The sequence below is a fragment of the Ilyonectria robusta genome (genome assembly GCF_021365365.1).
Source record: "Ilyonectria robusta strain PMI_751 chromosome Unknown BGZ61scaffold_5, whole genome shotgun sequence".
NCBI lineage: Eukaryota > Fungi > Ascomycota > Sordariomycetes > Hypocreales > Nectriaceae > Ilyonectria > Ilyonectria robusta.
The window spans coordinates 356,627-369,878 of record NW_025764439.1 but is presented as its reverse complement, the minus strand read 5'-3'; the positions used below and the strand labels follow the sequence as shown (position 1 = coordinate 369,878).

At 54.9% G+C, this 13,252-nt stretch overlaps 6 protein-coding genes across 6 annotated transcripts; 3 read left to right on the top strand and 3 right to left on the bottom strand.

Annotated features, from left to right (window-relative positions):
* Positions 1–221: 221 nt before the first annotated feature.
* BGZ61DRAFT_283288 (uncharacterized protein) lies at positions 222–1,837 on the bottom strand (the record flags this gene model as incomplete). The annotated part of the gene is made up of 3 exons (XM_046238484.1): positions 222–668; positions 710–1,172; positions 1,224–1,837. Coding segments are annotated over 3 exons (1,524 nt in total), but the record flags the coding sequence as incomplete, so codon positions are not given.
* Positions 1,838–2,699: 862 nt separating this feature from the next.
* Positions 2,700–4,260, bottom strand: BGZ61DRAFT_446110 (uncharacterized protein). The gene is made up of 3 exons (XM_046245179.1): positions 3,508–4,260; positions 3,353–3,425; positions 2,700–3,290 (listed from the first exon to the last, which is right to left on the bottom strand). Exons 1-3 carry the CDS (start codon positions 3,996–3,998, stop codon positions 2,781–2,783), a joined length of 1,074 nt encoding a protein of 357 aa, XP_046107315.1. The 5' UTR covers positions 3,999–4,260; the 3' UTR covers positions 2,700–2,780.
* A 609-nt stretch (positions 4,261–4,869) lies between these two features.
* BGZ61DRAFT_515403 (major facilitator superfamily domain-containing protein) lies at positions 4,870–7,054 on the top strand. Its single transcript, XM_046252241.1, has 7 exons — positions 4,870–5,170; positions 5,247–5,342; positions 5,399–5,491; positions 5,558–5,582; positions 5,643–5,816; positions 5,876–6,599; positions 6,658–7,054. The coding sequence occupies exons 1-7, from the start codon at positions 4,940–4,942 to the stop codon at positions 6,914–6,916; spliced, it is 1,602 nt and encodes a 533-aa protein (XP_046107314.1). The 5' UTR covers positions 4,870–4,939; the 3' UTR covers positions 6,917–7,054.
* Positions 7,055–7,589: 535 nt separating this feature from the next.
* On the top strand, positions 7,590–9,086 carry BGZ61DRAFT_568949 (kinase-like domain-containing protein; the record flags this gene model as incomplete). Its single annotated transcript, XM_046256014.1, has 3 exons — positions 7,590–7,820; positions 7,857–8,809; positions 8,876–9,086. The coding sequence occupies exons 1-3, from the start codon at positions 7,701–7,703 to the stop codon at positions 9,084–9,086; spliced, it is 1,284 nt and encodes a 427-aa protein (XP_046107313.1). The 5' UTR covers positions 7,590–7,700.
* A 509-nt stretch (positions 9,087–9,595) lies between these two features.
* Positions 9,596–10,182, top strand: BGZ61DRAFT_178978 (uncharacterized protein). Its single transcript, XM_046237666.1, has one exon. It carries the CDS (start codon positions 9,713–9,715, stop codon positions 10,076–10,078), a length of 366 nt encoding a protein of 121 aa, XP_046107312.1. The 5' UTR covers positions 9,596–9,712; the 3' UTR covers positions 10,079–10,182.
* A 105-nt stretch (positions 10,183–10,287) lies between these two features.
* Positions 10,288–13,134, bottom strand: BGZ61DRAFT_474923 (uncharacterized protein; the record flags this gene model as incomplete). The annotated part of the gene is made up of 3 exons (XM_046248622.1): positions 10,288–12,742; positions 12,803–12,907; positions 12,962–13,134. 3 exons carry the CDS (start codon positions 13,132–13,134, stop codon positions 10,288–10,290), a joined length of 2,733 nt encoding a protein of 910 aa, XP_046107311.1.
* Between the last annotated feature and the right edge of the window lie 118 nt (positions 13,135–13,252).

Sequence of the window (13,252 nt, the reverse complement as noted above, 5' to 3'; positions counted from 1 at the left end):
TTGTGAGGGCGGTAGTCTCAATCGCGGCGGGGCTCTTCGGCGGAGAAATTCTCGGAGCTTCACGACAAACGTGGGGTTACGCATGCGACCACACACCCTGTAAGAGGGTGGATATTAGCCGATGGCGCAAGAGAATTTCGGGATTGTGTCATCGGCGTGGATCTGAACGTCGATCGGCCGGTCGGGGCCGAAACTAGTTCTTCGCATCAACACGCAACCGTCTGGTCCTTTTCTGTCGCATCCCGAGGCATCGACTCGAGCAGCATGCGAGTAAGCGGAGACGGGGACCGGATCAGGTATCCCAAGTCCAGAGGTGCCCAGGATATCTGAGAGGCCTGCTCCTCCATAAATTGATATGTGGGCATGGACATGTCAGTTGACCCCGTGAGCACGTCAACAGCTTGCCAGCTCGCTTGCTGGTCGATGTTGAAGATGATGCCGTCGCTGACCATCTCCTCATTGGCAGCCTCCGTCAAGAGACCAGATTCGGATGCAGCCTCAATCTTCATGGTGAGTAAAGAGAGCAGGGTCTTGTTGCCGCCTCGAGTTGAAGAGAGAATGTCCCGTAAGCGGCGCAAGATCGGCCCAGGCTGGTCAGTTGACGCTGCTGGGTGATTGCTCGCCATTGCATCAATAACTGCCGTCGCGATCTCAAAGGTTTTGAACTCCTGGAGCCAATTAGTAAACGTTAAGTTGCTTTGGTGTGAACAAAACTTGCAAGAGTAGGACCGTGAGATTCTAGGGCTGTAGTTGGAAGTTGAGAGACAAGAGACAAAAAGTCCTTGGCAATGGTGACCGGGTTCATGGACGGAATGACGATTCCGAAGCGCAATGCAGCCCGCCATAGGACAGCCCGCATCCACTGACGGGTGACGAACATGTCGGCTCGTTGCACATCGTTGATTGGGCCCCAACCGTCGTCGCCCACCGAGTCGAGAAGTTTCTGTTGGAGGAGCTCCAGGCAACTTTGTGCGACGGAGGCCATGTTCGGCACATCGGAGTCGGCATTGCGGAGGATCTCGAAGATGCCCGACTGATCAAAGACCCAGAACAGGTGGACGAGTTTGAGAAACGCCGGGAGAACCTGGGCCTGATCATCGGTTCCTCCAAACCAGGGGAAAAGAATGTTTGGTCGCAAGACAATGGGAAGTTTGTGCAACAGTGCTACGCCACTAGGAACCTATCGTTAGTTACGAAGACTTAAAGCGGTAGTTTATACAGACCGTTCTGTGACGAATAGTAACCAGAGAACTCGTCGAGATACCTGCTGGTCTGCTTCCGAGAGCGTAGCGTAGGTCGATTCACGATCGAGGCGGAGGATCTGGGCCTGGGTAATGGCCTCCCGCAGATACACGAGAGATTTGGTACCGCCGGGAGCGGCATTCTCATGATATATGTGGAGGAAGAACGATATACGTAGTGCATCGAGGAGATCCAGCTTCTCACTCAACCCACTGGCCTCGGCTTGCTCGACGCTGGGCTGCCACGGCGTCTCTAGTCTGAGCTGAGCAACGGCGGCTAGGGCCACGGCATTTGCGAGGTGCCGTGCAGGATTGACCTGGCTAGGGGTCTCCAACAATTGCCGCTTCAAGTCAGCTGCATCAACGACGGGCCATATGGGAAACAGTCTCTCGGCATATGTGTCGAGGATGCTGATCAGATGGGGCAGCTCCTCGATGAGTGGAGTTGCCGTGGCCTTGCCCTGGTCGTCTTTGGATGGGTTGGATGGGTTAGACGGATTATTAGATAGGCCTCTGCTACTATCCAGCAACTCTCCTCGGCGCTTCCGCTGGATCTTGTCGATAGTCCTCGCCCTCAGCCCGCGCGGCCCGCGTGTGGCCTGGAGGCGGATGAAGGTGCACTCGATGCCCGAGGCCACGCAGCCGTTGCAGGGAGGAACTTCGGAGCAGCGAATCTTGCGCACCTTGCACGAGTCGCAGGCCCTCCGCGCCAACCTCGAGCGAGACCCGGTAGTGCTCCCGCTGGCACTCGCAGGCGGGAGCGGAGGCTGCTGTTCGAGCGGCGGCGGAGGCGACTTGGGAGGCGACTGGGCCATGGTCTCGGCGGCGTAGAGATTGGAGAAGGGCGTGTCCCAGCCTCGAACCGGAGTGAGACAGTCAGCTTATCGAAACGGAGGAGCACATAGCAAGAGCCACACTAACCGTCTGCCCAGTCGGTCGGTATCATAGTCTGCATTGGGGGCAATGGCGTGACGAGAGGTGACGATTTCGCCATCGCGACGGGGGGCAGCATTTACCCCATAGAAAGGCGATTGAACTCCCCGAGCTTCCCCACCTTGGCTAAACTCTTCATTTTACCCACTGTAATTACAGGGGGTCTTCAGTGGGGTTTCGCCGTTCTGGTGCCCTGGGCCCTAACTTACTGGAGCCAGTAGTTTGTACCCAACCCGTTATTGACCGCTTCAGGGTAATTGAAGAATGCGAACATGGAAGTTACCAAAGTGCCTCCTGGTTCAAGCTGTCCAAAACTACGATTCAAATAAAATGCCTTCTTCTCACAGCTGGAAGAGTACGGCGAGAGAGTCACCCGACTTTATTCTGGAGGTCAGTGGGTCGACCTAACCTCGGCTCCCCGCAACTTGGAAGCGTACTCCCCGAGTAAATCTGGGGATGGAGGAACAGCGCCCACACACCACAAGATCAGAGAACAAAATCAGAGTCGAAAGACATTCATGTCAATTTTTTTACAAATCCCATAATTTTGTGCTTAATATTCATTCTGTCATGTCACATTGTCCTATTCTTTACAGTTCATTTCCATTAAATACCCAAAGCCTCTCGGCGACCCTTGCTCTGGATATCCAGATAAGGCGCCTCGCCCAAGCTGCAGACCCTGTCACCTGCGCGAGCCGCTTCGTAGTCATACGTAGCGCAGTGGAAAGTCGACCGGTTATCCCAGATGGCACAGTCATTCTTGCTCCAGCGGTACCTCACCTGCGCGTCGTGGTTCTGCGTCACCAGGTTGAAGAGGTAGTTGAGCAGCACGTCGCTCTCGTCTTTGGAGACGCCGTTGATGCGCTTGGTGAAGCCCCGGTTGACAAACACCGACTTCCAACCTGTTACGGGGTTGGTTCTGATGATGGGGTGGATGGCTGTGAGGTTGCCGCCCTGGTTCAGCGGCGAGCCGCGGACGCCCTTGCGGAGAGGGTTTCCGAGACGGGCGGCCTCGTCGTGGAAGAAGGAGGCATCGTGCGTAGCAGTCAGGCCTTCGAAGAGTTGCTGCATTGGCTGTGAAAGGCGGTCATAAATCTCATAACCAGAAGCCCAGAGCTGCACAGAGCCATATTAGTCGCACATCTAAGAGCAAGCCCGACTATCAGTAAGACGCTTACAGTATCGCCTCCCGTAGCAGGGAGGGTGTGGATCTTGAGCATGGCGTAATCTGAGGGGACCTTCTCAAAGGTGCTGTAGTTTCGAGTTAGCCAAGGCTCAACTCGCCGGGGAGATCTGTAGGACTTGGCCATGCAGATGCAGCCGGGGCTCGTACATGTCGCTGTGCCATCCAGCACTGGCAAAGCGGCTGACGTCGCTCAATTGATGGGTCAAGCCGCCGCCCTTCTTCTGCTTCTCGCTCGAAATGACGCTGATCTGGTCGCCAAGCTCGCTGCCCTCCTCGGTCAGAGGGTGCACATGCAGATCCGAGCTGGCGGGACAGCCGCCCAATTCGGTGAGCCGCAGCATGAACTCCTTCATCTCGCCGGGGGTCACGTCCTGGTCCTTGAGGAAGACGACGCCGCGCTGGGAGACGGTCACGGCGAGGTCTCGGATCAGGCGCTCGTCCCACCGCAGGAGATCCCGGATCTGGAGCCCGGTGAACTCCCGCCCAATGACGGGCGTCACGTCGGCCTGCTTGATGTCATCCAGGCTGCCCGTGTAAGTCAGCGGCTGCGAGATGCGCGGGCGGCTGTCAGGGTGGCCTCCGACGATGTTGTTGTCGGCGACAGTAGCCTCCTGCTGGGTGGCTGCGACAGACGGCATCTTGAATGGTGGAATCAATTGGAGTCAATTCACAAAAGGGTATGGTGATAACGTCAACGCTCGGTGTCTCTTCTCGGACGTCTGTGAGGCTCTGTTGGTGGACCGGGCTGTCTCAATCTTGCAGCAAAAAGGGTAATAGAGTAGTGGTATAATAGCTACAACGGGCAACACTTCAAGAGCAGGCTATTCCCGGAGGGCACCATGGACCGTTAAATGCGTCCGGCGACATCGAATCACGGCGCGCAGCAAAGGCGACATCGGGACTAAATATGGCATGCGTAACTCCCGGGAACAGACGGAGAAATTCTCGGAGTCGTGACGCCAGACGACGCCAGCAACGTTAGGCGGCGCTATCCCCACAGTCCCAAGCCGGCAGGTCACGATCCACACCACGCGGAGCTCGCTGGGTTGAGAGAGCCAATACGAGGGCCTCATCTGAGATGATCGAGCCAGGGCCGGACGCCTTGTGGTGGCATTGCGCCGGGGTATGCCAGGCCAGTGGCAAGCCCGTCAAAAGGCTTACTCGGGTGAGTCGACTCTGGGACGTCTGGCCGGGAAGCCCTGATTCATTCCATCTCAAGCTGAGCCATATGCACACATCTGCGTAACTCGCTTGGGAGAGAGCCGGGGGTATTACCGCACGCACCCTCGACCGAGCAATGAGCCATGGCCAGAATTGGGTTTTCATGCCTTCCATGGCGTGCCCCGTCGTGCCACACCCCGTTCTCCGGCGCGCCGGCACGACCCAGACGGAGCATCTCCCCGGATGGCGAGCTCACCGCGCCAGACCTTGGGGACTATATATCTCGACATCAACTCCCCGAGTTTGAGCTGTGGCCATAGCAGTCGCTGTCTCATCCTCGTCGGCCTTCTCGATTACTCACCGGTTGAACGCCGCTCTTGAGAAAGCATTCACCCGTCAATTGCACTCTTCAGCCACAATGGGCTCTGCAGACATCGAATCCAGCCTGGCGACGGCGGTGCGGACGTCCTCCGACATCGACAAGACGTCGGTTGGCGTTGGCCGTACCGAGCTTCACACAGCGCTGCCGCCTCACGCCTCGTACGAAGGCGCCCACCGCTTCGACCCCGCGGCCGAATGGACTCCCGAGGAGGAGAGGGCCATTGTCCGAAAAACGGATATCCGTCTCCTGAGCTGGCTCTGCCTGATGGTATGTCTTCTCATGCACGACCCCGCGTCTGCTGCATTCCCCGCTGTCGATCAGTTACACTAACAGGGATCGCCAGTTCTTCGGACTGCAACTTGACCGTGGCAATCTCAGCAATGCCCTGGCGGATAACCTGCTGGAGGACTTGGGCCTTACTACTGATGATTACAACAACGTTCGTCCTGGAAAAAATGACAATACGTCCATTCCGATATCCTAACTGTGCTCCAGGGAACCACCATCCAGCTCCTCTGTTTCCTGACGGCAGAATTCCCCGTTCAGTTCCTGACCAAGAGATTCGGATTCAAGAATGTCTTGCCCACGGTATGTACTTCAAAATTCCATGTCCTCAATTGACAGGCATGAACAAATGCTAATATTCCGGCCCAGCTCATGTGCTGTTGGGGAATTGTTTGTAAGTGGAGCCAGAATCATGACTTCAAAGGTCAAACTCGGGACTAACCAGCGTGTACAGCTACCTTCCAGGCCTTCATGAAGGACAGGACCTCCTTCTACATCACCCGCGCCTTCATCGGTCTCTTTGAGGGTGGTTTCATCCCCGGTGTCATTCTCATGGCAACCTACTTCTACACGTCCAAGGAGCTCTCCATTCGCCTGGCTGCCTTCTGGTCGACCCTAAACATCGCAAGTAAGTAGAAACGCAGGTTCTTGACCTCAAAATGAACATTTACTCATACCATTTCCCAGGAGTCATCTCTGCCTTGCTGGCTGCTGGTTTCCTGGAGATGAGAGGCGTTGGTGGCCACCCCGGATGGTTCTGGCTCCTCCTTCTCGAAGGTCTCCTTACCACCATCATCGGCCTTCTGTCAATGGCCTACCTGCCCAGCTCCCCAACCGGAACCAAGTCTCTCATCTGGCGCAACTCTTGGTACACCGAGCGAGAGGAGGTCATCATGGTCAACCGCATTCTGCGCGACGACCCTGCCAAGGGCCTCACTGCGCTCAAGGAGCCTGCCACCTGGGCTGATGTCAAGGGTGCCTGGACCGATCCCTCTCTCTGGGGCCTGTACCTGATCGGCCTCATTGCCTACATTCCCGCTACTCCTGTCACGGCCTACTTGACTTTGACCCTGAAGCGAGTCGGAAAGTTCAGCACTCTCGCCAGTAATCTCCTCACCGCGCCGTCTGCTGCTCTGCAAATCATCACCATGTTGAGCTTGGCGTACAGCTCCGAGTACTTCAACGAGCGCTCTTTCCACTGTCTTTTCGGAGAGCTCTGGTCGATCCCCTTGTTCACGGCGCTGCTCACGATCCCCGACGAAGGCCGCGAATGGGGCAGGTTCTCCATCATCACTCTCATCTCCGGTTACCCTTACTTCCACCCTCTCGTCAGTTCTTGGATCTCGGAGAACTCCTTCGATGTCAAGAAGCGAGCCATTGCTGCTGCGACTTACAACGTCATTGTGCAAATGTATGTACAAATATTGTATCCGACATGATGATGTGTCATTTGCTAACTTGCTGTGTAGGGGAAGCGTTGTTGGTAACCAGATCTACCGAAAATGGGACGCGCCGTATTACAAGACCGGCAACAAAGTGTGCATCTCAATCCTGTCTCTCGCCATTGTTGTCTTCCTCGGCCAGCGCCAGTGGCTCATCCGACTGAACAAGAAGAAGGAGGAGGAGTGGAGCAAGTTGACGCCAGAGCAGAAGGTTGAGTACCAGACCGACAAGGAAGCCCGAGAGAAGGATGGCAACAAGCGACTCGATTTCCGATTTGCCTACTGAGCTCGATAGCCTGTCTGGTTTAGTTGGTAATATCTGCCGAGGTCCTCTAATGGGCGACTGTCAAAAAAATACCCTTCATCGTCACACATCGTTTATATAGGCCCCTAATCATACATAGCCCTTTGTGGGCCCCTCTCCTGAATGTTCATATTTTGTTCTAAGATGGCCATGTCCGTAATGACTATATGCTTGGCCAAATGCCTTTCATAACAAGAAACTGTACCATGTATCGCACGACTATGGGGTGTTTGCTGTTTGCTGTTTGCGCTGTTTGCACACATTGTCCAACGTGTGACCTTACGCAGGCCCCCATCAATCAAGGTGTGCAGAGCGAGTAACAATGCCACCATGCAGTAGCAAACACGAGCGGATGTTACCCAGCTTTCTATCGACATGTCTTGTGTCACATCAACAGGTCAGAGCGGTCGTGGCCATCTAGCTAGCCACACTACACTTCCTCCTCTGTCATTGCGAAAGGCCATTTTCGCCCAAATGAGACGTTTCGGATAGTATCCAAGGGCCGTAGCATAAGAGAAAGTCCGCGAATGGTTGATGCAGACTTAGCGACCGAAGATGCAGCTGTAGGTTAATCCGCGCCGTTCCGTTCCTCCGTGATGTCGCACGCGCCCGCGTCGTCTAGCGGTTCCTTCGCGACACCACATCAACTGCGGCTGTTGTAGAACGTTTCTCACTCACGGTGCGACGAAAATTATTTTAAAAGCGCCAAGCATTACTTCTTCCCTCAGCTCCTCGATTTTGTTTATAAAGGCGCATTCCTGTCGCCATGCGGAAGATACCCTCGCTCAAAACTTATTTCGACGAGATAGAAGAGACGAACGGCGATGATGAATGCAGGGCCTGGTTGAACAAGGCTTTCGACGCCAAGGTTGAACTGGCAACATTTGTTGCTGCTCGTTGAGGAAGAGGTAAAGCCACAGAGTACGTTGGTTTCCTCAAGGGTTCCTTCAACTTCAGCTTCCGTTTCAAGTTCGACGATGGAGGGCCAGATGCCATTATCCGTTTCCCAAAGCCAGGACACACAGCTACGGCTCTAAGGGATGAGAAGGTCGCGAACGAGGTCCAAGTCATGGAATATCTCAGTCAAAATACCACGATCCCTGTCCCTCGTGTTCACAGTTGGGGTTTCACTTCCGAGAGCCCGCAGCAGTTCGGTCCGTTTATCATTATGGACTACGTCGAGGGGACGCTCATGTCGACGGTCCTAAAGCAACCGATGGAAAGCAATCAAGAAGACATGGTCTTGGACCCAAGCATCGATAACTCAATGTTGAACAAAATCTACCGTCAAATTGCCGATTACCTTGTTCAGCTTTCTCAACTTACGTTCACCCACATCGGAGCCATCTCGAAAGACGGCAAAATGTGGTCCGTTACGAAAAGACCGCTGACGTATAATATGAATGAGTTGGCGACTGTCGCGGGCTATCCAAGTGACCTCTTCCCGTCCTCAACCTTCGATCGTGCCAGCGCCTACCTCAAGTCAGTTGCGCATAAGCATCTGGCCCACCTTTGGACTCAGCGTAACCTTGCAGATAACTCGGATATTGCACAGGCACGGTTTATTACCCGACATCGCTTTGTCCAGCTTATCCCAAAATACTGCATCGACGACGCTGGGCCATTTATACCATTCTGCGACGATCTACGGCCTTCTAAGATGCTTGTTCACCCGGAGACGCTTCAAATCACAGCGGTGCTCGACTTTGAGTTTACAAACGCCATGCCAGCACAGTTCACGTACGACCCGCCTTGGTGGCTATTGTTGTCTGGCCCAGAAGTGTGGCTGGATCGCGGTTCCATAGACGAATTCCGGGACCGTTATGAGCCCAGAATGGAGCAGTTCCTGCAAGCGATGGAACTAGTAGAAGGCATGTCGGTCCCGGAAGGGCACTAACTCACTGAACCTCGTCTCTCTACTCGGATGCGTGACTCGTGGAGGTCTGGTCGCTTCTGGTTCAATTACGCAGCCAAAAAAAGCTTCGAGCTGGATGCCATCTATTGGGCGGCACTGCATGACGGGGGCGGCATTGAGTTACTTGACGACGAGACTCACGCAGAGATGGAGCCTTTCATAGAGAAGAAGATGGAGCAGCTGAGGGCGTACAAGGAGGAGTGTGCTGCTCGATTCTCCAAGCAAGCTGATGAATGAAGCTTTCTGTTTTTACTTGTAATCATCCCTAAATGTCTTGGAAACACGATTTTAAGGAATATTGTCCAATACCGCGCTTCTCTTCGAGGCGGTCGTGAGCGAGAGAAGACGTTTCAGGCCTGTATTGCCTGTCTACTACAGTGGGACAGTCCCTAGACCCGCTATAATGAATTAAGGTATTAGGGACCCAATGCTAAAAGGTTATCAATTCTAGTGGCTGCCCGACCGACAACCTCGGCTGGCTCTCCACACTCCACCCCCTGCAGTCCACAGTCCACGAACCAGCCCAAAACCGGGCGACAGAAGCGCAAATTCTCGGACAGTTTATCCAGACTTGGGCGGACGCCGCGAGTCATCCATCGCTTGAGAAAACTCAATTCGAAAGAGAACTAGCCTGGAAAGCCTTCGGGTCTGATTCTCGTATTCCTCGCATCATTATTTCTCCGCCCTTTTACACGGACCTCTGAATGGTTTCGTCCTGCCTAGGCTGGGTAGCTTGCTTGTGATGCAGCCAGCTAGCTTCAAACATATCGAAAACTGCTCACTCATCCGGCGCTCACCTTCACCATATCTTTGCTCATACATCACTGCAAACCCTTCGTCTTCCACCTCATCTCCAATCAACCATGGGCTTCCTCGGACAAATCGCCAGCGGCGGCGTCGGCGCCCTGCACACCTACATCCTGGTGCTCGAGATGTTCCTCTGGACGACTCCCCGCGGCCGCAAAGCCTTCAAGCTGACGCCCGAATTCGCCGAGAAGACCAAGACGATGGCCGCCAACCAGGGTCTCTACAACGGCTTCCTCGCGGCCGGACTGCTCTGGGGCCTGGTCCATCCCAATCCCGAGTTTGCGTCGCAGATCCAGGTCTTCTTCCTCGGCTGCGTCCAGGTTGCTGGTCTCTATGGCGGCCTAACGGTTGGTCCTCGCATCATGCTCATCCAGACTGTCCCGGCCGCCATCGCCACTGGCCTCGTTCTCCTGGGTCTTTAAATGTTTTGACGGGTTCTGGAGGCAGTTCAAGCTGTGGGTGCGGCTTCACGAAATCAGAGCAAGTGAGCCTCACTGAGCAAGGAGCGGTTACGTGTAATGTCTACTCTATCGAGGCAAATGTTTTTTCTACACTCAATCTAAATCTTTCCGACCGGACACCATTTTGTTGTGACAAAGCCATAAATCACATCAGTTACCATGACACCATCTCATTCCAATTCCATCACCTCAAAGACCTCCCCAGCCACGTCGCGATTGCGCAGGGCCTGGATCCCACAGATGGTCGTGCCGAACCGCACCCCGTCGCCAATAGCAGAAGTCATGCAGACAACGAAGCCAGATGCGCGCCCATGTGAGAATAATATCTCAGAACCTGTGTCTCCCTGCGCGACAGATCCCCATCTCGTACTTGTCAACCCGTTCTCCGACGTCATCTGGATCGCCTTGACCCAGTCACGCTCGTTCCACCACACGCGCAATGATCTCACTTTGGACCCTCCCAAGTGCCATGTGTCTTGCCCATATTCTCCCCGGTCAGACCTGCCCCGACAGCTGTCCGGTGTCCATCTGTCCGGAGGCAAGGGGAAGGATCTTGGACCAAGAGTAATGTCGTGTCCGTCCGCGTACTTGAAGACCATGGAAACGATTGGCATCTTGGGGAAAGCGCCCCATTGATACAGAATCACCCCAACGCTTTCCAGAGGCTTTTCGCAGTCCAGCCAGGATAGCGAGGGGATATGATCTGATGTCGGAATGTTGTCCCCATAGTCGGGCGCCCAGCCGTAGGCCGGTCCAACACGACGTTTCGATTCCGGTAATTCCTTTGGCTCCCAATACAGCACGTTTCCATCCCATAGACTACCTTCATCTATATCCGGATCACATGCGGGGTCGGGTACGAAAAGAGGGTGAATATCATCGGCAGTAGATCCGTCACTCCAGCGACAAAAAAGGCCAACCAATGCGGTGCCCTGCGGCCTCATCGATTCCGAATGCTTGTGGACTGTCTTCATTTCGGTTGGCCATCCGAGGACCAACTGGCGATCATTGCTTGTGACGAAGCGCATGCCTGGTGAATTGCCGCCAGTCTGCCAAGACATGAAGACGATTCGTTCACCTCCCCGCCCATCGATTAACATAGTCTTCAAGGCACTGCCCTTCGACCCAATGGCTCTAGATGAACCATCGGCATAGTTGATTTGGAACCTTCGCAACCCGACATCGCCAGATATGGCAACGATGTTTTCGAGCCGCTGTTCGGAGTCTCCGAAGAAGAACATCTCCATGGGGCGAAGGTCCATGCTCCGGTGCCATGCTGCAGGCGTCGACACGTAGCTTTCAACATTGGGCGGCGGAAGTCGGTTCTTCCACAGGCACTGGGTGGCCAGTTCGCTGTAGGGACCATAGTGTTTGCCCAGAAGACGATCGTGTGCCAACTCCGGCGCCTTGTAAATCGGCTGTTGCAGGACAGCCAGGTTCTCCAAGACGCCCGTGTCCGCTGAGATGCGAAGGAAGAAGCCAACAACGAAGTGGTCGGGGTACACGTGTATGAGGCGCTGATCTCCCTCGGACTGGCCATGTTGGACGGGGTTATGGGCGGTATAGAGACTCTGGAGCCCGACGATTCTGCGACTGGCAGGTCCCCCACGCGTACCACTACCCCGAGTAGTCACGACGAAGCCAGTCAGCCAATCGTTGGGTGGAATCCGCAGTAGTTCTCGGCGATGGAGTAACCCCACAGGCTCCGAGGGGTCCTCGACGACACCCAGCCCTACAAGATCCCCAGAGGGTGACCAAGTAACCGAGAAGATTGGCTCCTTGTAGTGTAACTCATTGTAGCTGTCGATGAGGCTCACAGTCACTGAAGTTATTTCCCGAGGTTCCGGGAGGGTCATTCGCGGCATGAATGATGATATGGCGTCAATCACCGTGTCCGGGGGTGCTGTTCCATCCCGGTGTTTTTCTTCCAGGAGAGCGAGATAGTCTGTGGCGATGCCACGGCACAGACTCCATATCCGCTTCCTGTTCGCAAGGGTATTGTGCCTGCGAGGGTGGCGGAGGGTGGCACTCTGCTGCAGCTGCGTGTACATGACCTTCCAGTCGGCGAGATAACTCGGGCCATCCTCTTCAAGCAGGGGAAGGTCGTAGATCCAGGGCATGTCGTTCCGAATCATTGTCTTCCAGAAGCGGTTGTTCAGGACAACTCGGGCGGCTGGCCTGGAGGCAGCTCTCAAACTGCAGACCGAGCGTCCGTCGAGGTTCTCCATGATCCGAAGGAGGAGTTCGGGTGCCAACTTGGCGAAGCCGTCTGGGCACCCGGTGGCTTCCTTCATGGGTATGGTGCTTGGGAGTAGCTTTGTCGAAGGTGGACGGGTCAAGGAACGGTAGTGGCGCTCGGCTTTCAAAGTCGAGGCAGGTGACGATTCAAAGGTGTCGAAGCCGTCGATGTGGCGTTGCCTTGACCACATTTCCATGTACTGTCGGATGGGTCCGTAGTCCATCTGCAACGAGTTCGACCGTGTATTCCCAAATCGAAGGCGTGACTTGAAGACTCTGTAGAGCACCTCCAGGTCGATGGGACGGTCCGCCAGGACTCTGGTCAAGACTTCGTAGCAGTCTGCATGGACTGGGACGAACAGCTGCTGTGTCTTGGACCAACAATACCTGGTCGAGGGGGAGGTGTTAGAAGATGCATGTAGTGTAAGATGGATGGAGCTTCCTCACGTGGTAAAGATGGCTTCCTCGAAGCCGGGGAACCGAGGATCATCGCCGGGTTCGACGATGAAGTCCTTATACTCCAAGGCTCTCGCGCGGCCGGAGAAGAAGACCCTGTAAGCAAGTCAGTGTATGTCTATGAGGAAGTGGTCAGGAGCGATGGCGTACCTGTCAGAACAGGCCGAGTTGACGTTTTCCCCGATGATCCTCACGTCGCCAGACCACGAGGTACTGCTGAAGGGGGGGTCCTCGAGGTTGAAGTTTGCATGGTCGTGGTTGAGGTGGGAGGGATCTCGGGCGAGGGCACCGCACAGGGCGCAATAAGCATAGTACGAAGCCATAGTAACGTACGAAAGTCGGGACAAAGTTGGTTTGTCTCTGGATAATGCGTCTAGAATCAGGAATGAAGAGTTTGAAAAGAAGAGAAGATAGGGAAACGGGCAGAAGGGGGGGGGAGCA